This window comes from Taurulus bubalis (genome assembly GCF_910589615.1).
Source record: "Taurulus bubalis genome assembly, chromosome: 12".
In the NCBI taxonomy this organism is placed as follows: domain Eukaryota; kingdom Metazoa; phylum Chordata; class Actinopteri; order Perciformes; family Cottidae; genus Taurulus; species Taurulus bubalis.
The window spans coordinates 26,236,125-26,258,191 of record NC_136600.1 but is presented as its reverse complement, the minus strand read 5'-3'; the positions used below and the strand labels follow the sequence as shown (position 1 = coordinate 26,258,191).

Sequence of the window (22,067 nt, the reverse complement as noted above, 5' to 3'; positions counted from 1 at the left end):
TTTGTTCTATTTTTCTTCTATAACTCGTCTTCTTTAATTTTAATGGAAATAAAACATTAATTTGAATGATTATTTTGACTGTCTCTCTCTATATATTTCTCCTAAATTCACCAAAAGTCACCATTACATAATGCCTCTTTTTTATTTAAAGCTACAGTGCAGATTTCATACACATTATTATTTATTACATTTTATTCTATGCATATTATGTGTGTTTTCTGCTCTATTATTATTTAAACAAGCTATTTCATTCTCTAAACTAAACCATGCATTAAGCTAAAACTTTACTCTGACTTTCACAACACTATAGTTTCCATTATCAACTTAATATTATGATTATTATGATTATTATTATTATTATTATTATTATTATTATCTGGTGAGCGTCTCTTCACAACACGGTTAAATTCATTTGAATTGTTTTGTATCTCACAGAACGTCCAACTTAATGAGGAAATATTTGTTCCTTTCCAGTTATCTGCACAATATGCAGAATTGATTAAATAACGGACATCAGGCGCCTCTTACTGACCTACGTTTACTAAAATCCCACTACTTAAGGTATAAAGAAGCTTCTGAATCACCTTTTAAATTGAAGCATAGCATTTACTCACAAAGCATTTATTATTTCGTGTCAACACTAACAAAAAGACGCGCTGCAGAATGAATGAAGGGAAAGTTTCGGGTTCACAGCGTGAGTTTGAAAGGTTGAATGAATGTTTGTTGACACTATTTATTTGAGTAATTCTGTTTAAATGTGACTCCTGCTGAATGAAACATAGAATAATGACTTTTTACCGACATAAATCCACTGCCAATGAGTTTGTGTTGAAGCCTCGGACCTGATCACTAAACTGTGATGTTTCATTTCATTCATCAGACCTTCAACTTTCGTGCAATTGTTCCTGTTTTCTTGCTGCTCTTCTGTTTGTGTAAAGAAAAAAGAAGCAATAAAGTCTTGAAAACACTCTTTGCAATCTGTAATATTTTTTTTTACATAAAGGGATTCTTATTTGTAGTTTTGGTGATGAAACGGGAAAATGTTTTGAGTGAAAGTTTCCTGAAAAATATACAAATGTTTATTTATTTATTATTTTAATATTTTGCCCAATTTTATTGTAAAAAAATAATTAATCTTTCTGCTACTATGTGTTTTTAATTTGTTCAAAAGCTAAAGTTAAATTTCAAGATTCTAAAAAAAAAAGTATGTTCACCGCCCTTGTTTCATTTGAAGTTTATATTAAGACATTTTTGGTCAATTTCATATCCTCCACAGCTATGATTTAATTTCTACATCAGTCTTTGTCATCTCTGTCATTTAGTTAGCCATCAACAGCTGATCTCAATGATGAATAACATTCATAACTTTATTCCTTAGAGTAATGTGTTTTGTTATAGATGTCTGAGTTTTCAACTTGGATGCAAACTCAATTATTCATTCAAACTGGAGTTTATTTTCTCAGGTGTTCCAAACAAATATTCATACTTTCAATAGTTTACAGTTCTAAGTCTGAATGATGACGTCACTTTGAAACATAAAATCAGATTACAGAAGTCTGGAACCGAAATATTAAAAGAACAAACTCTTTCAAACATTCAAACTGAAGAAAACAACAGTCAGTTTATCTGAAACATATTTCAGAGCACATGTTGTTGACATACTTTACAAAATATTTACATCGCACTTTTTCTTTATTTTTCATTGTGACTTGGGGAAACAGAAAATAAAAAATAAACTGAAGGAAGCGTTCAATCCTTCAGTGATTTTATCAAATTAAACAAACACGTCATTGTTCTGCTCAAAGCTGTAAAAGTCTTTTCTAGTTTCCCTTTCCTCACGGAGCGGAGTCCCGCAGGGCGCTCCACTCGGTCCTCTGACATTTCCAATGTAGGGTTGAATCATTCGCAGCTTTTAAACAAACTTTAATCTGAAATCTATCTAATTCATAAGAACCTTGAAGTTGCCACCAGTTCAATCTCTTGACGTTTTAAATATCTCACGGAGGCGGCGCCGCTGCTGGTGCTCAGATGTGTGCGCTGAGCGGTCCTTTCACCAGGCCCTGCTCTTTGCGCGCCACCGGCGCATGAATGCTGCAGTCCCGCGCCTCGCAGAAACCCGGCACGCCTGCAGCGCCGAGCGCGCCGGACTGGCCGACTGGACCGGGGAAGCCGCGGGGCCCTCGGGGGCCCTCCACGCCGTTTTGGGGTTCTGCTTGGTGACCCGGCAAACCTGCAGAGAGGAAAATTACCAAAAGAAGAGCAATTTTAGATTAATGAGTGGAAAGTCGGGCCCCTTATTGACAAGGACATTTAGATGCAAGTTGAAAAAAAAAGCACAAAAAGATAAATAATTGTGAATCGCACAACATTGTGGCCACATTTGGGCCTTTTTAATGAGAAGAAAACAACAAAAACTAATTTGCAGTTTTTTTTCTCTCGGAATTGTTTGACTTTAATCTTCAGAGTTTTGTTCTTAATTTCACCCCTTTCCATTCGTTCCAATTTATTATATATTTTTTTATTACATTGAAATGTTCCCATCCCATAAAATACACAAAACGCAGCACTCATAGAGAAAACATTGAATGGGATTGAATCAAACTGAACGGAGCTGAAAATAAGTAAAAGTATCGTCGCACCTCTTTGGCCTTGTGGTCCGTCGGGTCCCGCCAGGCCTTTACCTGGATCACCTGAGCTGCCTTTAGGGCCCTTTAGACCTGTTGACCCAAGACCAGAGAACCATTCAGAATAAACAGGTTCTTCTTAGGTTGGAGATGGAAAATAATATGATCAAGTGTATCTTTCCAACAATAACTGTGTTTAAAACAGGTGTGTTTACAGGAAAAGATCAAGGAGACAAATGGAGTAAATGCTGTTAATTCATCTGAATAAACATGAATTGTACATTTTAGGAGACAAAACATGTAATTATGTAACATGAAACACATGAATTATGAAGGAGATGAACGTGTGAATGTACCTCTGTCGCCCGGCGCTCCTTCCTGCCCCTCCAGGCCTCGGTCACCTTGAACCCCTCTGGATCCTCTCAGGCCGGCCTTTCCTGCTTTGCCCTGATTGGTGGAGACAGATACGCTTTAATTAAAGACACACACACACACACACACACACACACACACACACTGGACTTACGGATTTCCCCGGCGCCCCCGCCCCCCCCCGTGGCCCCCGGGGGTCCGATGAGGGTGCGGTTGTTGACGGGGCAGCCCTGGGAGCACTTGGCCCGGATGGAGGCGGCGTACTGGGAGATCTGGGCCGTGACGACGCCCCTGCAGAGCTGCAGGACCTGCTGGTCCGTCAGACCGGGACCCTGAGCACAGAAACACAGTTACCTCTCCACAACACACCGACGGGAACGAGTCTCTGATCTTCAAACCAGGTTTGAACATTCTGGAAAAATACATCGAAATAAAGTTGTTTTATACATTTGTTAAACATATTTATTTCTAGCAACTATCTTTAAAAACCTTTTTAATGCTTTCACTTTTTTTTTAAGATTAAGTATCAAATTCATAGAAATCTGTAATTTTTCGGTGGCCGAGACGAAGTCCAAAAACAACAGTCCAAAACCTTGAAAGTAATTATTTAAAAAAAAATAAACCAATAGAAAATCCACCTATTTTTAGGCCTCTGCTTGAAAATGTCATCCCCCAACTAAAAAGGGTGTATCTCTGCAACCAGTAGGGCTATTTTAATAATGTTGGTGTTATAATAAAAGGTACACATGTGAGATTTAGTTCAGATGTGTAAATATCAGTCTATATGTTACTGGTTAAGAGTAAATGAAGATGACACACAGAAAGAAATGAAAAGGTTTCAGGTCCGCCTATAAAAAACTCTAACCCAAATCATAACACAATATGTGAACATTCTCTCTGCAAAGGTTGACTTTGATAAAGTGAAGCACAACAAAGTAAGAGAGGGTTTAGAACAGAGAACATTCAGGTGAGGTCGCATTGGGGCCCAATAGACCCATAGCCCAATGGGCCCTATGGGTCTATTGGGCCCATTGGGCTATTTGAATGCTATTTGAATTTGATCAAATAGCATGATGATGTACCAAACCATATATTTCACTTGTATATTACTTGTGGTGTTCAATACTTCCAAATACAGCAGTTTGGGGCTTTTTTTCATAAACAAGCTATGATTTACAGTTTTATAGAACAATTGCTCTTGTTTCCCCCCCTAGGGGGTGGATTGTTTTTTAGGGCACAAACTGTTGCTCACAGAGGGCCCCGGGACTCCTTTGGGTCCGGCTTGACCTCTGACTCCGAGGTCACCGATGGTGCCGCGCTCCCCTCTGGTTCCCGGCACGCCGGGCGGTCCGACGGGGCCGGAGACGCCATCGCGGCCGACGCCGCCTTTCGGTCCACGCTGTTGGAGAAAAGAGACAAAGGAAAGGAAGGAGAAGTAAACAACTAAGTTTCATTCATAAAAAGTGAATTAGGTCGTGTTTATCTGGTGCATATTTATCTGCTTTTAAGCTGGGATGCTAGTTCAGCATGTTTTTGTTTCGTATTATTATTATTATTGTATAGTTATACTGTCACATTAAAAGATGCTTTATATTTTGTGTTACCCGGCAGTTTTTCCGGGTTTGGGCTTCTTAAAGCGACAGCACACTCTGATATTTAAAGTTCCTCCAGATTTGTGTCGACACTTTTTGCTTTCCACCGTTTGGTGTGGAAGATAATTAAAAACACAACAGATTTGAACACATGTAGTGTTTTTCTGTTGAGTAATCTTTGTTAAAAGTTGGTGAAAAAAACAAACAAGTATACGCCTTTAAAAATACCTTTAAATATATATATATATATATATATATATATATATATATATATATATATATATATATATATATATATATATATATATATATATTGTTAAGAGCCAAAGTTCAACTTTATTTCACACTTTTTATTTTCCTTTTCAAAAGCTATACTGGACAAAATTCTGCTGACGTTTTTCATTTAATAATATGTCTAAAACTATAAAGGTGTGTGTGTGTGTGTGTGTGTGTGTGTGTGTGTGTGTGTGTGTGTGTGTGTGTGTGTGTGTGTGTGTGTGTGTGTGTGTGTGTAAAGTACACACCTGTCCTTTATCTCCACGGTCGCCCGCGCTCCCCTGCAAGGTGACAAGAAGAAAAAAGAAGCTCGTCAGTGAGAGGAAACAGGAAACAGGAAGTGAAATGAGATGACAAGTTTCATCATCAGACCTTTTGTCCTTTAGCAGCTTTAAGGCCCTTCTTTCCTGCTGCACCCTGCATGGAAAACAACAACAGCATGTGATGAAAGAGGAACAGCTGACGGCTTCCTCGAGCTACGCGTCAAATAAAGAGTCTATTTGTAGTAAACCAAAGAAACCCCGTCAGTCTGAACTTCATGTGACATAAACACCTTGTATGCAAAGAGATTCACACTCAATCAAACAAATACAAAGAACAAAAAACAATACATTGTAAATAACAATCAATAAATAAAAATCAAAACAGTTAAATTAAATGAACACCAGGGAGGAAATAATGTAAAAAAAAATCATTCAATCATAAAAATGTTGCTATTTCTTTGTGAGTACATTGAGAGATGAAACATCTGCTCACACGGACCCTGTTCCTCGTACCTGGTTCAACAACGTCGATCAAATGTTCTACTATCCAGCTTAAATTACCGAGATGATTGACGCCAGGCAATGTCGGTTCCTCAAAGGCTGATCCGCCCTCAAACAGTCCATGTTCCATCTTCAAACGCTACAATGGCAAATAAACTCAGAGGAACCGCCTCTTTTGTCTCAGCTGAGGAGCAGGAGATGAACATTATCCGGCTAACTCAGTAAGCCAGGTGCGAGGAACGGGGCCCTGGTCCATAGAGCTGGTTCTGGTTCTACATGCGATACCTAACGGTGTAATTTGGGTTAATGAAGGACTCACCGTGACTCCGTCGGGTCCCGTCTCACCTTTGGACCCCTGGAAGGAATTCAGGTGTCACTTCATTTCAGATCACTTTAAAAGATGAATATCGGCGTGGATGTTGTCGGGTTGTGTTGAACTCACGGTCTGGCCCTGCAGGCCCTTTGATCCCAGCGTACCCGGCACTCCGGCGTCTCCTCGCTCTCCTTCGGCTCCCTGTGGCACCAACGGACAGAAAAACACAGATGAAGGGATTCATTCAAGATAAATATATATTACGTTTAACAAGCTTTCTTTTCTTTCTTTCATCGACCTCTCAGCCATGAATTCTGAGGGAAACACCATATTCAATTAAATATTAAAGTCTCCAAGCAATCTATGAGTAACGATTAAATATATATATATATATATATATATATATATATATATATATATATATTATTCAGTGGGTTTTATTTCCCATCTCTCATCTTATGCATTGTATTTTATTTCATACATTACTCATTATATTGTATATATTATGTTCATTCTGCCATCGTAACGCTCCATTTCTTGTTTGAGAGGTTTTATAAAAATACAGTTTGTTGCTATTATTTTGATATATATTATGATATATATTATATATAATATATATATATATATATATATATATATATATATATATATTTATATATAACAAATATATATTTTATATATATGAGACAAAAGAGAGTTTGTTTACTGAGATAAGAATCGGTTCAGTAAAGGAAACAGGAAGTAAATGACCTTCAGCGGGTAAACCCCTCTAACCTAAAAAAGGAGGAATTAACAGTTTTCATCATCAAGTCTGGAGTTTTTGTCTCTGGCTTTATGTGTTCTGTTATTTAATAAGGTCAGAGGTTATGACACGTATGTCACTTTGACATTTCAAAATAAAAAAAAACAGTATCTGTTCCTCGTCTTCTGCACTCGTCTCTCCATATTAGCTCCTATTTCATTTTTTTTATATGCTTCGTTTGAGCTCTTTTTTCAATAATATATACATATCTTTGTAAACACATATTTTATACTTGTACTATTATCTTAATTTTGGCATTGTAAATATTGTATGTATTGTGTATTTGCACCTTATCATTATTACTTTCGTTATCGTATAGTTTCTGTATCTGATGACTGACGGTCCTCCTCTCTTTTGATTGGATGTGGCCAGGTACCAACACACTGCACCTCGGCCGAGTCAGGAATCGAACCTGTGACTTTAGAGTCAACTCACCCCGGCGCCCACTCTGCCGCGAGGGCCTTTCACGCCCGGATCCCCTTTCTCGCCCTGCAGAAGAAGAACAGATAACATAAATAATCGCACACTTCATGTTCATATTTTCGCCTTTGCTCTTTTCTCAAAATGAGTCTTCTGTGGAAAGTAAATAACGAGCGATTAACTTCTTTAAGATTGAATTCAATGGAGTTTCTGCAGGAAAGCAGACCTGAGATCAGCCAGGAAACAGAACACAAGAGATGTGTGTGAGCCAATCATATCACAACGGAGTGATGAGGTCATTCCCTTACAAACACAATAGACGACTCACCGGGAATGTAAAATCCCCTCAATTAATACAACATGCTTCACATTCTGTTTCTGTGTGACTAATGAACAAAAAGCAAACATTTATCAACAGTCAGCCTCCATTTTGGAGAGACCTCCTTGAAGAGACCTTAGATTCTCCGCCTGACAGCGATGGTAAAGAGGACAAAATACTCCAAATGTAGTGGTATTGATTCTATTAGGACACTAAACGTCACTGTCCCTTTAAGATGTGAGTGTTTTTAGTTTTTAGGGGCCTAAACTGAACTAAACATGATTAAAAGTGTGAATGTAATTTCCCGTGTGGATTCATGAAGTACTGCATGTCTCTGCCGTGTTCGTTACCTTGGATCCAAACTGACCGGGCTCTCCCATCACACCCGGGACTCCCATGGGACCCTGAGGACCAACAACAGGCATGAACACAGGTTTGTAGCGGGGGAAAGATGGCCGCCTGAACTCTGATCAACTCACGTCTTCTCCGGGGTCGCCGTCACTGCCGGACAGGCCGCCGAACCCTACACCGCCCTGAGAGAGGAGAAGGGAAGACAACCTGAGATAAAGATCATCAAATCAGATTGAAGTGTAATCTGATCAGAACCAATCACACGCCTGGATTCCACAGGAATTTCCTGTTTATCTTTTAATCAAAAGTGGAGATAAGATGACTGAGATGGTCTCAATTAGGTTTTGCTTTCTGTTTTTATGTCTTTGAACTGCAAACCCAACGCAGAGGAATGTTCATGTCGTTTCTGTCCAGTTGGAATTGAGAGTATTTTACGATAATCAGCTGTTTTTGTCAATGGAGTCTGGTGGCTTTCAGCAGAGCATAAACCAACTGTTTCTCTTCACATCCAACTCTGTGAATTTAAGGATTTTATTGACATTAAACCAGACTTGGTGATCGTTGGAACGGCAGAAACACAAACTGAGAAACGGTAAAATGACGTTTTTTGTCAATGGAGTCTTGTAGCTTTAAAACGTCTCGATAGATGAATGTTTTATTTAGAACGAAGCCGACGGGTTGAGACGTTTAGTCTGGTGGCTTTGAGGGAGAATATGAACGTAACAAGTTATAGTGTTGGTTTTATTCCTTACTTACACCCATCTTCATGTCATGTTTAATTAGTTTAGTTAGTCGCTGTATATACTTTATATACACTGTATATACTTATATTTCACTCTGTATACTTTATATATACACTGACTGTATGTACTTTGCATTTTCTTTATTATATCTATCTATCTATCTTTTAAATCAGCCTCATTGGGTATGTTACCTTCTTTGAGTCAAAGCTTCCCAGAATCACTCAGAAGGTATTCATGTGAGACCAGTACAGTGAACTGGGTGTGGACCAGTTAAACAGCATTACATGCACGTAAGGAACTTTCACTTTTACTTTGACTCACTTTTGTATTTTGTTTACTTTTACTGCAGTTTTGGTTTCAGTTTGAAGTCTTTTATTTATTTATTAGTTGTTTATATGTTTTTGGATCGATGAGGAAAAAATGCGACTGAGAATATTTTGTTTTCATGTACTTCTGTTCTTCAAGGCGCTGCCCAGAAGAGTATCGGCAGGAAATACTTTCAGTGTGAAGTTGTGTATTTTTACTGAGGGAAGTGAAAGCGCGTGTGTGTGTGTTTTTTTTTAGGGGTGTGTGTGTTTGTAGCGGTGTGTGTGTGTGTGTCATGCACACACACGAGGACCCATCACATTGTGTTCCACATGCTGTCAGATGAGTTTGTTCCTTTTTTAATTATATTTCTTGAATAATTTCCTTCAGATGTAATGAAGATGAATGTTTGTTGTATTGTTGTTGTGTTTTTTACACACTCCCTCTAGCGCCACCTGGAGGCTCGTCTTGTGAGCCCTTTAACAAACTAATCTTTACTTATATATTCGTTTGTTTACCGGAGACAGAGCACATGAATTCACATTTTAGTTTCCATCTGAATGTAAATGTGACAAATTTAGCAAGAGAGCTAATTCTCACCTGTATGCTAATGTTGTAGCGAGTTTTACCCAGCATGCTATTTGGTGAGTTTAACAGTTTAATATTGCAGCGTGTACCCAGCATGCATTTCAGCGGAGTGACAGCAGAGTTATTTCCTGTTGATTCTCTCACGACTGAATATAACTTTCATATAAATACATTTGAGACTCTTTGGCACCAACGAGGTTCAGTTTTACAGAATGAGGTCATTATGAAACTAAAACACACACACACACACACACACACACACACACACACACCGCTACAAACACACACACACACACACACACACCGCTACAAACACACACACACACACACACACACACACACACACACACACACACACACACACACACACACACACTCCCTAAAAACACACACTCACACCCCCCCCCTGAAAACACACACACACCTAAAAACACACACACACACACCTAAAAAACACACACCACTACAAACACACGCACACAACACTTTCAAACACACACACCCCTAAAAACACACACACATGGTACACTTACAAACTCACACACACACACACACACACACACACACACACACACACACACACACACACACACACACACACACACACCTATGAATAAAGTAAATAAAGGTTGTTTGTACCTTCGCTCCACTTGGTCCGATGGATCCCGGTTGCCCACGGTAACCCTGAGGACCACAAACGTCAACAAATAAATAATAATAATAATAAATAATAATGATATATTACTATCACTAATACGTCTCAGGAGTAATGATCCAGGAAGAAGTTTTATTAAAAACAGTAAATAAATAACTTACCAACATGCAAAGACATGTACTTCAGTTATAAAGACATCCCATAATATACAAATATAAAACTGTTAGAATGCAAAAAGGGAACCTTCTGATTTAAAATCTTTAAAAGCTCTATGTCATCAAAACAAATAACATTTGCAGAAGGTTTTGCCGTTGCCAGTAAAGATGATAATAATACATATTATTATTAATATTAATAATATAATGTTATCTCTGAATAGACTTACCGTGTATCCGCTGTCGCCGAGGTCACCAGGAAACCCCGGAGCGCCGATCTGCCCCTGAGGAGAAAAGACTGAACGTTACTTATGAGCTGCAGCGCCCCCAGTGGTGAGCAGGGGAAGTTCACTATCTTAACAAATTAGCACTGTAAACATATTACTTAATTAATATTTGCTGTGATATATTAAAATCAATAGTTTGGCATTCTTCAATAGGTGGAAAGCTTTTAAATGACAGGAGTAAACAAATAATAATACACAAGTAAATACGTTTGGGGGAAATAAATACATAATTTTTAAAACAAATAAATCTAAAAATGAATAAATATATTTTTTAAATATATTTTAAATAAAGAATAATTACATAGGAAAGTAAATAAATAAGGGAACTGATACAAAGGTAATTAAATAGAGAAACAAATTAAACTTAAATATCCATTTTTGTCAAATTGAGTTAATTTGTTAATGTCTTTATTTATTTTGGATCATTTAAAGGCATATCAGTTCAGTCATTAATGTTATTTAATATGTTACCTTCAGTCCGTCTCGTCCCTGAGGGCCCTCGTGGCCCCGGTCCCCCAGAGAGCCCTGAAGAAACAACAAGACAATAACAACAACAATAACAACAACAAGACAATAACAACAACAAGACAACAACAACAAGACAATAACAACAACAAGACAATAACAACAACAATAACAACAACAAGACAATAACAACAACAATAACAACAACAAGACAATAACAACAACAAGACAATAACAACAACAAGACAACAACAACAAGACAATAACAACAACAACAACAATAACAACAAGACAATAACAACAACAATAACAACAACAACACAACAACAACACAACGAGCGTCAGGGAACGATCAACAAAGGAACAAAATAACAAAGACTAGTTTAAAAAAAACAAAAAAAACAAGGAGACTAAAAAAAATCAAACCCTAATTTAAAAATATTAAATGAGATTTTCAGTGTAACGCAATAAAATGTAAATATTATAAAATTATACTTTACTGCCAAATTTAAGCTCTAAATGTTCAGAGAAAAAGAGTCAAATGTTTTTTAAACTAAAGGATTTTACATAACATTTAGTCTTCAAGCTTCAATGGATCAATTTAAAAATAATTATGTAAAATAAAACCTAAATATCTTTCACACTTTTAAGAACAATAAAATCTAATCAAGCGCGCTAATTACTTCTGAACAGCTGTTTAAATAAATAGAGTTCAGCGTGAATGTGTTTAGTTCTTTACCGTGACGCCTGGACCTCCCTTTGGTCCTGGAGACCCCTCGGCACCACGAGGGCCCTGAGATACAACAAATACATTAAATACATTCAATAATAAACTGACACAGACTTCATACATCAAATACTAAAACAAACAATACTTCATATATACTTTATGCATATCAATGCAGACTCAAGCCTTTTTAAATGTGAGTTCACCAACAAACTGGGCTGGTTTTGCTCAAAGTGAGAAATCAATTCACATAGTTTTAGTGTTTTAGTTTTAGTTGGTGTGAATTATTTAGTATATCATATTTTTTTTATTTTTTTTTAGCAACAACTGGTAAAACCCAGAATCCAGCGGCTTCATGAGAAGATGGAAGCTGCTGGATTTAAAATGACTGGATCAACAGCTGCAGACCACCATTTAGACTAAATGCTTTATTTTATATAACATAGTTATAACGTTAGATTAAAACTGACAAAACGAAATCTAAACTTTACACGTAGTTTTATTCCATGATTTTATCGGAATAAAACTTTTTTCTTTTTACGTGGTTTGTTTAGCTTTTTGTGTCTTTGTTTTGGTAATAAATATACAATTCAATATATTGTTAATATTATTGGTATTATTTAATGTAGCACATATTTATAATAACAACTTCAACTCTTTCCCTGTATATAATAATCTGGTTAAATGATTAATTTTCATTTGCCAATTTGATTTTTTTGTATTTAACATAAAGAATAAAAAACATTTTAAATGTTCACAAAGTATTTAAACAGATCCTGTTTGTTTTCTATTCTACTTCCTTCTCATAATTCATTGTTTACTTCGTGGTTATGCTAAAGAGGAAGTTGATTCCTTACGGTCTCACCGGGCCCCCCGGCTCCCCCGCGTGGCCCCTGCACCCCGACGTCTCCCTGCCGACGGGACAAGTCACATGATGGTTAAACAGCTCGCTTTGTATGCAAATACATAAAATATATAACATTTGCGTTGCTGATTTGTGAAAATTTATAAAAAATGTTTAATATTTATGTTTTACATTTGACTTTAGGAGAACTTTACCTTCAGGCCCAGCTCTCCGTGGTCACCTGGTTCTCCTGTGAGTCCAGGTTCTCCCTGTGAGACAAGAGAGGATTATTACTGGGGAGGAAGAGGAGGAGGAGGAGGAGGAGAGGAGGAGGAGGAAGAAGAGGAAGAGGAGGAGGAGAGGAGGAGGAAGAAGAGGAAGAGGAGAGGAGAAGGTGGAGGTGGAGGAGGAGGTGGAGGAGGAGGAAGAAGAGGAAGAGGAGGAGGAGGAGGAAGAGAGGAGGAGGAGGAAGAAGAGGAAGAGGAGGAGAGGAGGAGGAGGAAGAAGAGGAAGAGGAGGAGGAGAGGAGAAGGTGGTGGAGGTGGAGATGGAGGAGGAAGAAGAGGAAGAGGAGGAGGAGGAGGAGGAGTGTTGTGTTTTATTATAATATTATATAATACATGTTTTATTATAATATAATATCATATAATACGCGTTTTATTATAATATAATATCAAATAGTACATGCTTTATAATAATATCATATAACAAGTGTTTTATTATAATATAATATCATATAGTGCATGTTTTATGATAATATCATATAATAAATGTTTTATAATAATACAATATCATATATTACATGTTTTATGATAATATCATATAATAAGTGTTTTATAATAATATAATATAATACATGTTCTATCACTAAGAGGTAGTTGGTCTTCAGCTCACCATGGCTCCAGAGAAACCCGACGCTCCGTCATCTCCTTCGGGTCCAGCGTCGCCCTGAGAGGTCAAAGGTCACGCGGTATGGTTTTAATTAAGTTATTGTTTTTGTTTCATTTTGGTCACAAATAGTTTTGCTTTCATCTGCTCCTTCTGCGTTTTGACTTTCACTTTTGTTTCATCATTTGACTTTGACTTCTATTCTTTGTTTATTTCATGTTTTCTTTTACTTTCAGTTTGTGTTCACTACATCACAACCGAGTCGTGTGTATTGATCCTTTTAATAAACATATACAAAACAATTATATATATATATATATATACACACACATCACTGATCAATCATATATCATCATATATATATATTTACATATCATGTTACTGACCACTGGTCCGGTGTCTCCTCCTCTCCCCCGAACCCCTTTGGTCCCCTTGTAGCCCTGAAAGTAAACACAAACACAAACAGGGTCACCGGCTGTGACCTCGTCTGGTTCAGGTTCTCTCGTCGTAATGTTGGGTTCTCTCACCTCTCGGCCTTGAGCTCCCGGCTCACCGGTTCTACCCTGCAGACCTCTGGATCCCTGAAGGGAACAGAAGTAATAAAATATGAGTGTGTTATTACGATGAGTGTGTTATTACTATGAGTGTGTTATTACTATGAGTGTGTTATTACTATGAGTGTGTTATTACTATGAGTGTGTTACGAAAGGCCCAACAAAGCAAAACAATAATAAAACAATACAATAGATTAAACAATGAAGCCAATCCATAGGATGAAAGGGAGGAAGAGGATAAAAGAGAGGAAGAGGATGAAAGAGAGGAAGATGATGAAAGGGAGGAAGAGGATGAAAGAGAGGAAGAGGATGAATGAGAGGAAGATGATGAAAGGGAGGAAGAGGATGAAAGAGAGGAAGAGGGGTTGGTACCTTTGGTCCCGCGAAGCCAGCGAATCCGGGCTGTCCGGGTTCACAGTCGCACTCGGTCGGCGCTTCCTGTCCGTCGGAGCCGGACCCCTCCGAGGAGTCGAGGTCCGGTCCCGCTGGAGGATACTGGACCTGGACCACAAGAGGAGGACCAGTTACTGAGAGGAACGCTACCTGGTCCTGAACCAGTGTAGTCCTGGTCCTGAACCAGTATCAGTGTAGTCCTGGTCCTGAACCAGTCTCAGTGTAGTCCTGGTCCTCTATAGACCTCAGTCTAGTCCTGGTCCTCTATAGACCTCAGTCTAGTCCTGGTCCTCTATAGACCTCACTGTAGTCCGGGTCTTCTATAGACCTCAGTGTAGTCCTGGTCTTCTATAGACCTCAGTGTAGTCCTGGTCTTCTATAGACCTCAGTCTACTCCTGGTCTTCTATAGACCTCAGTGTAGTCCTGGTCTTCTATAGACCTCAGTCTAGTCCTGGTCCTCTATAGACCTCAGTGTAGTCCTGGTCTTCTATAGACCTCAGTCTAGTCCTGGTCTTCTATAGACCTCAGTGTAGTCCTGGTCTTCTATAGACCTCATCTAGTCCTGGTCCTCTATAGACCTCAGTGTAGTCCTGGTCCTCTATAGACTCAGTCTAGTCCTGGTCTTCTATAGACCTCATTCTAGTCCTGGTCCTCTATAGACCTCAGTGTAGTCCTGGTCCTCTATAGACTCAGTCTAGTCCTGGTCCTCTATAGACTCAGTGTAGTCCTGGTCCTCTATAGACTCAGTCTAGTCCTGGTCCTCTATAGACTCAGTGTAGTCCTGGTCCTCTATAGACCTCATTCTAGTCCTGGTCCTTTATAGACCTCAGTGTAGTCCTGGTCTTCTATAGACCTCATTCTAGTCCTGGTCCTTTATAGACCTCAGTGTAGTCCTCTCTAGACCTCATGTAGTCCTGGTCTTCTATAGACCTCAGTGTAGTCCTGGTCTTCTATAGACCTCAGTGTAGTCCTGGTCCTTTATAGACCTCAGTGTAGTCCTGGTCCTCTATAGACCTCAGTGTAATCCTGGTCCTCTATAGACCTCAGTGTAATCCTGGTCCTCTATAGACCTCAGTGTAGTCCTGGTCCTCTATAGACCTCCATCAGTAACCAGACCACCAGAGAGAAGATGGTCTGGTAGAGTTCTTCTTAAAGATCCTCATGTGTTAATTTCATCTCCAGATCCAGACTACGTGGTCTCCCGTGATGAAGGCCATGTGGTGAGATGAAAGCTCCACAACTGAAGGGCCCTGTGGTGAAAGGGGGTCCGGTAGAGACCTGCATGGTCTCCGTGTCCTCCTTGGCGTAGTGGGACTCGGCGGTGGTGGCGTAGGGGAAGGCCTCCTCTGTGATCATGGTGACCCGGGTGGGCTCTGGACCGTAGGGGTCGTAGTCCCCGTCCTCGGGCCGCCGGTCCTCATCGTAGCTGTGGGTCGGCTCGGGCGGATACTCTGAGGAGACGGGAAGGGGGGCGACATTTAGACCTGATCCTAGTTCTGAAGGATCAGAGGATTTGCTTTGAGGTCCTCTGCCAGACTCCATTGAGAAAACTGTGATTTTACCTCACAGACGAAAGGAGTTTCTGGTCCACCGCTGCCTCCAGTGGTGAGTTAGTGGTACTGAGTGACTTTTGTGAAACCGAAACTAAACCTTTAAAAACACCGAAGTCACAAAATAACAGAAACAGACCAACAGGTGGAGGCGGCGGAGACCAGCAGCTCCGTGTGGCCTGACAGGTGAGAGGACTCGTTTTGTCAAAGGAGTCCGGCGTCACGGGGCTCACCTGCTGCAGGGGATGAGCCGTCGTAGCCGTCGACAGCGGGGCCTTCATAGCCGTGTTCCTCACCTGGAAACACACGTCAGGTTAAACAACTGTGGGTGACTGTGGCTCAGTGGTTAGCATGCCCCTCCTTCAATCAGAGGATCGGTGGTTTGAATCCCGGCTCTGCTAGTCCTTGTCGATGTGTCCCTGAGCAAGACACTTAACCCTGAACTGCCCCAGTTGGTGTATAGAGCAAACATGTAAGTCACTTTGGATAAAAGCGTCAGCTAAATGAAATTTAAACAGAACATCATAAACAAGAAATTAACTTCTTTAATTTTTCTTTTCATGGAGCAGGAATCAGAGCTGCAACGATTGATCGATTAATCGTCGAAAATCCTGGGTCTGGCATTATTATTATGTTTTATGCCTCTGCTGCTGATGGATGATGATGATGATGATGATGGAGGATAATGATGGTACCTGAGTGTCCAGAATGTTCTTCCTGACAGAGACACGAGACGAAGAGCAGCGAGAACACGAGCAGCGAGAGAGACGCCTGCAGGAGGGAATTATGTCACATAATATTAATTATCATATCTTATTTAATATCTATAATATTTAATATCATATCATATTTAATATCTATAATATTGAATATCATATTTAATATCTATAACATGTATCATATTTAATATCTATAACATTTAATATCATATCATATTTAATATCTATAACATTTACCATATCATATTTAATATCTATAACAGTTAATGTCATATGTAATATCAAATAACATGTAATATCATATCATATTTAATATCATACACAACATTTAATATCATATAATATTTAATATCATACATAACATTTAATATCATAAATAATGTCATCTGTATGAAGACCAGACCAGCGTCTCAGTGAGATGTTTCTGGATATCTGGTTATTATTATTATCACTTCACCAACTGGTGAAGTGAACCAGCTGGTTTTAATCCCAGAGGAGACTTTTGAGACAAAAAACTAATATATATATATATATATATATATATATATATATATATATATATATATATATATATATCAGTAATATATGAATAAATAATAATAAAATAATAATAGACTAATATAACACAGAGCACAGTGAAATCTCTATTTTAACCAACTTCTAAAAAAATAACCATCACTACATGAAAGTTACCATTTTAAATGATCATTAAAGTTAAAAGTAAAGACCGTCATGCCTGACAATATTTTATGTTTTTCTTATGAATGAATGAATATATACTTTATTATTCCCAAGGGGAAATTTGGAGTCGACGTATTAGCAATTTATAGACAAAAATAAGATATCCTAAAAAGACTAATGCTGACGCTTCCTTTTTTTTTGTAAAGGGACATTTCATTTAGTAAAAAAGCAACAAAGAGTTACGCTAAAAACACATTAAAGCTGCAAAGAACACAAAATAACAGCGTTTAAGTTGCACTATGTCACATCTCATGAGCACTGTGTCACATCTCATAAGCTCTCTGTCACATCTCATAAGCTCTGTGTCACATCTCATAAGCACTATGTCACATCTCATAAGCACTGTGTCACATCTCATAAGCACTATGTCACATCTCATGAGCACTGTGTCACATCTCATGAGCTCTGTGTCACATCTCAGAAGCTCTCTGTCACATCTCATAAGCTCTGTGTCACATCTCATGAGCACTGTGTCACATCTCATGAGCACTGTGTCACATCTCAGAAGCTCTCTGTCACATCTCATAAGCTCTGTGTCACAGCTCATAAGCACTGTGTCACATCACTGGGTCACAGCTCATAAGGTCTGTGTCATAAGCACTGTGTCACATCCCATAAGCACTGTGTCACATCATTGTGTCACACCTCATAAGCACTGTATCATGGCTCATAAGCACTGTGTCACATCTCAGAAGCACTGTGTCACATCTCATAAGCACTGTGTCACATCTCATAAGCTCTGTGTCACAGCTCATAAGCTCTGTGTCACATCTCATAAGCACTGTGTCACACCACTGTGTCACATCCCATAAGCACTGTGTCACATCACTGTGTCACATCTCATAAGCACTGTGTCACATCCCATAAGCACTGTGTCACAGCTCATAAGCACTGTGTCACAGCTCATAAGCACTGTGTCAAAAGCACTGTGTCACATCCCATAAGCACTGTGTCACAGCTCATAAGCACTGTGTCATAAGCACTGTGTCACATCTTATAAGCACTGTGTCACATCTCATAAGCACTGTGTCACATCCCATAAGCACTGTGTCACATCTCATAAGCACTGTGTCACATCCCATAAGCACTGTGTCACAGCTCATAAGCACTGTGTCACAGCTCATAAGCACTGTGTCAAAAGCACTGTGTCACATCTTATAAGCTCTGTGTCATAAGCTCTGTGTCACATCACTGGGTCACAGCTCATAAGCTCTGTGTCACATCTCATAAGCTCTGTGTCACATCACTGGGTCACAGCTCATAAGCTCTGTGTCACATCACTGGGTCACAGCTCATAAGCTCTGTGTCATAAGCACTGTGTCACATCCCATAAGCACTGTGTCACATCATTGTGTCACACCTCATAAGCACTGTGTCACATCCCATAAGCACTGTGTCACAGCTCATAAGCACTGTGTCACAGCTCATAAGCACTGTGTCAAAAGCACTGTGTCACATCTTATAAGCTCTGTGTCATAAGCTCTGTGTCACATCACTGGGTCACAGCTCATAAGCTCTGTGTCACATCTCATAAGCTCTGTGTCACATCACTGGGTCACAGCTCATAAGCTCTGTGTCACATCACTGGGTCACAGCTCATAAGCTCTGTGTCATAAGCACTGTGTCACATCCCATAAGCACTGTGTCACATCATTGTGTCACACCTCATAAGCACTGTGTCACATCCCATAAGCACTGTGTCACATCATTGTGTCACACCTCATAAGCACTGTATCATGGCTCATAAGCACTGTGTCACATCTCAGAAGCACTGTGTCACATCTCATAAGCACTGTGTCACATCTCATAAGCTCTGTGTCACAGCTCATAAGCTCTGTGTCACATCTCATAAGCACTGTGTCACACCACTGTGTCACATCCCATAAGCACTGTGTCACATCACTGTGTCACATCTCATAAGCACTGTGTCACATCCCATAAGCACTGTGTCACAGCTCATAAGCACTGTGTCACAGCTCATAAGCACTGTGTCAAAAGCACTGTGTCACATCCCATAAGCACTGTGTCACAGCTCATAAGCACTGTGTCATAAGCACTGTGTCACATCTTATAAGCACTGTGTCACATCTCATAAGCACTGTGTCACATCCCATAAGCACTGTGTCACATCTCATAAGCACTGTGTCACATCCCATAAGCACTGTGTCACAGCTCATAAGCACTGTGTCACAGCTCATAAGCACTGTGTCAAAAGCACTGTGTCACATCTTATAAGCTCTGTGTCATAAGCTCTGTGTCACATCACTGGGTCACAGCTCATAAGCTCTGTGTCACATCTCATAAGCTCTGTGTCACATCACTGGGTCACAGCTCATAAGCTCTGTGTCACATCACTGGGTCACAGCTCATAAGCTCTGTGTCATAAGCACTGTGTCACATCCCATAAGCACTGTGTCACATCATTGTGTCACACCTCATAAGCACTGTGTCACATCCCATAAGCACTGTGTCACAGCTCATAAGCACTGTGTCACAGCTCATAAGCACTGTGTCAAAAGCACTGTGTCACATCTTATAAGCTCTGTGTCATAAGCTCTGTGTCACATCACTGGGTCACAGCTCATAAGCTCTGTGTCACATCTCATAAGCTCTGTGTCACATCACTGGGTCACAGCTCATAAGCTCTGTGTCACATCACTGGGTCACAGCTCATAAGCTCTGTGTCATAAGCACTGTGTCACATCCCATAAGCACTGTGTCACATCATTGTGTCACACCTCATAAGCACTGTGTCACATCCCATAAGCACTGTGTCACATCATTGTGTCACACCTCATAAGCACTGTATCATGGCTCATAAGAACTGTGTCACAGCTCATAAGCACTGTGTCACATCCCATAAGCACTGTGTCACACCTCATAAGCACTGTGTCATAAGCTCATAAGCTCTGTGTCACAGCTCAGCTCATAAGCACTGTGTCACATCCCATAAGCACTGTGTCATAAGCACTGTGTCACATCCCATAAGCACTGTGTCATAAGCACTGTGTCACATCTCATAAGCTCTGTGTCATAAGCACTGTGTCACATCACTGTGTCACATCTCATAAGCTCTGTGTCATAAGCACTGTGTCACATCTCATAAGCTCTGTGTCATAAGCACTGTGTCACATCTCATAAGCACTGTCTCATAAGCACTGTGTCACATCACTGTGTCACATCTCATAAGCACTGTGTCATAAGCACTGTGTCACATCACTGTGTCACATCTCATAAGCTCTGTGTCACATCTCATAAGCACTGTGTCACATCTCATAAGCACTGTGTCATAAGCACTGTGTCACATCTCATAAGCACTGTGTCATAAGCACTGTGTCACATCTCATAAGCACTGTGTCACATCTCATAAGCACTGTGTCACATCTCATAAGCACTGTGTCACATCACTGTGTCACATCTCATAAGCACTGTGTCACATCTCATAAGCTCTGTGTCATAAGCACTGTGTCCCATCTCATAAGCACTGTCTCATAAGCACTGTGTCACATCTCATAAGCACTGTGTCATAAGCTCTGTGTCACATCTCATAAGCACTGTGTCACATCTCATAAGCACTGTGTCATAAGCACTGTGTCACATCTCATAAGCACTGTGTCATAAGCTCTGTGTCACATCTCATAAGCTCTGTGTCACATCTCATAAGCTCTGTGTCACTGCAGGACCTCTGGGCCCGAGAGGTGGTCACAGTGAGAGGAAACTAACGGGAACACTTCTTCTCCTCTGAAGGCGTTTTGCTTTCTTTAAGATGAAATAGTTTTCCATGCGTATACTTTACATAACTAAATACAAATACACAGGTTGTTTTTTCTTATGAACATCATGTGAAAGATGGTTTCTGCTCCAATAACATCGGCGGTTCCAGGTCAGTTCAGTATGAAACAGGTCGTTTCTCAGAACAACAAGAAGCAAGAACGTACAATTTATTCAATAAAGTTAAACTACAAAGTGATATCAGTAAGTTATTGATTTCCCTTAAATAAAAACATTTAAGGGAAGCTTATATAAAACATTTAAGGTAAGCTTAAGGTCTTTAACAAAGAGACGTCCGCTGACCTTGTAGCTGGTTTCAGTCTTAATTATGTTTAAGTTCTGGTGCGTTGACACATGAGAAGCAGTTCATTTGAAACACAACAGCTGAAGACGAGAAGACGACAACGCGTGTTGCACCTTTTACAACAGTGAAGGTTCTCTCCATTACTCACACAAAACATTTCATTATTTATTTTTTACACTTTATTTTGTGCCTTTTCACCACAGACAGACAACATATACACAGAAATGGAAAATAAATCATAATAATGATTTCAATAAAAAAGGGTCTGTTTTGCTCCGTCCTCTCAGAAACATTCCGGTGTTCTTATCTTGTTGTTGACGTGTAAACATCGTCCATTTCTCACACATTGCTCCTCTAGAGCCGTTATTCTGTGAGTTATCGGTTCCAAGTCGTACATTTCAGTCTCAGTGTTCATCCATCTTGTGATGGAGGTTCCATCTCTTTGTAAAAACCTGTTGACAGCTGCTAGCTGTCTGTCTCCTGTGTAAATGTGTTCCCCTCAGGGACCAGGAGAGACCCAGACCTGCAGGACCCAGAGCCTCT

General features: G+C 39.6%; 1 protein-coding gene across 1 annotated transcript in view; it reads right to left on the bottom strand.

Moving 5' to 3' along the window:
- Window positions 1–1,491: 1,491 nt before the first annotated feature.
- Window positions 1,492–22,067, bottom strand: part of LOC306744704 (uncharacterized protein) — a gene marked incomplete at its 5' end in the record, with an annotated part of 20,600 nt that continues 24 nt past the window's right edge. The window contains 24 exon segments of the mRNA XM_079227386.1: window positions 1,492–2,230; window positions 2,640–2,717; window positions 2,981–3,071; window positions 3,151–3,180; window positions 3,182–3,328; window positions 4,249–4,395; window positions 5,113–5,145; window positions 5,237–5,281; window positions 5,948–5,983; window positions 6,071–6,142; window positions 7,179–7,232; window positions 7,833–7,886; window positions 7,962–8,015; window positions 10,511–10,564; window positions 11,039–11,092; window positions 12,617–12,670; window positions 12,819–12,872; window positions 13,498–13,551; window positions 13,878–13,931; window positions 14,019–14,072; window positions 14,418–14,546; window positions 15,718–15,890; window positions 16,223–16,285; window positions 16,685–16,760. Of these exon segments, the coding sequence (XP_079083512.1) occupies window positions 2,025–2,230; window positions 2,640–2,717; window positions 2,981–3,071; window positions 3,151–3,180; window positions 3,182–3,328; window positions 4,249–4,395; window positions 5,113–5,145; window positions 5,237–5,281; window positions 5,948–5,983; window positions 6,071–6,142; window positions 7,179–7,232; window positions 7,833–7,886; window positions 7,962–8,015; window positions 10,511–10,564; window positions 11,039–11,092; window positions 12,617–12,670; window positions 12,819–12,872; window positions 13,498–13,551; window positions 13,878–13,931; window positions 14,019–14,072; window positions 14,418–14,546; window positions 15,718–15,890; window positions 16,223–16,285; window positions 16,685–16,760 (1,866 nt within the window). The 3' untranslated portion in view covers window positions 1,492–2,024.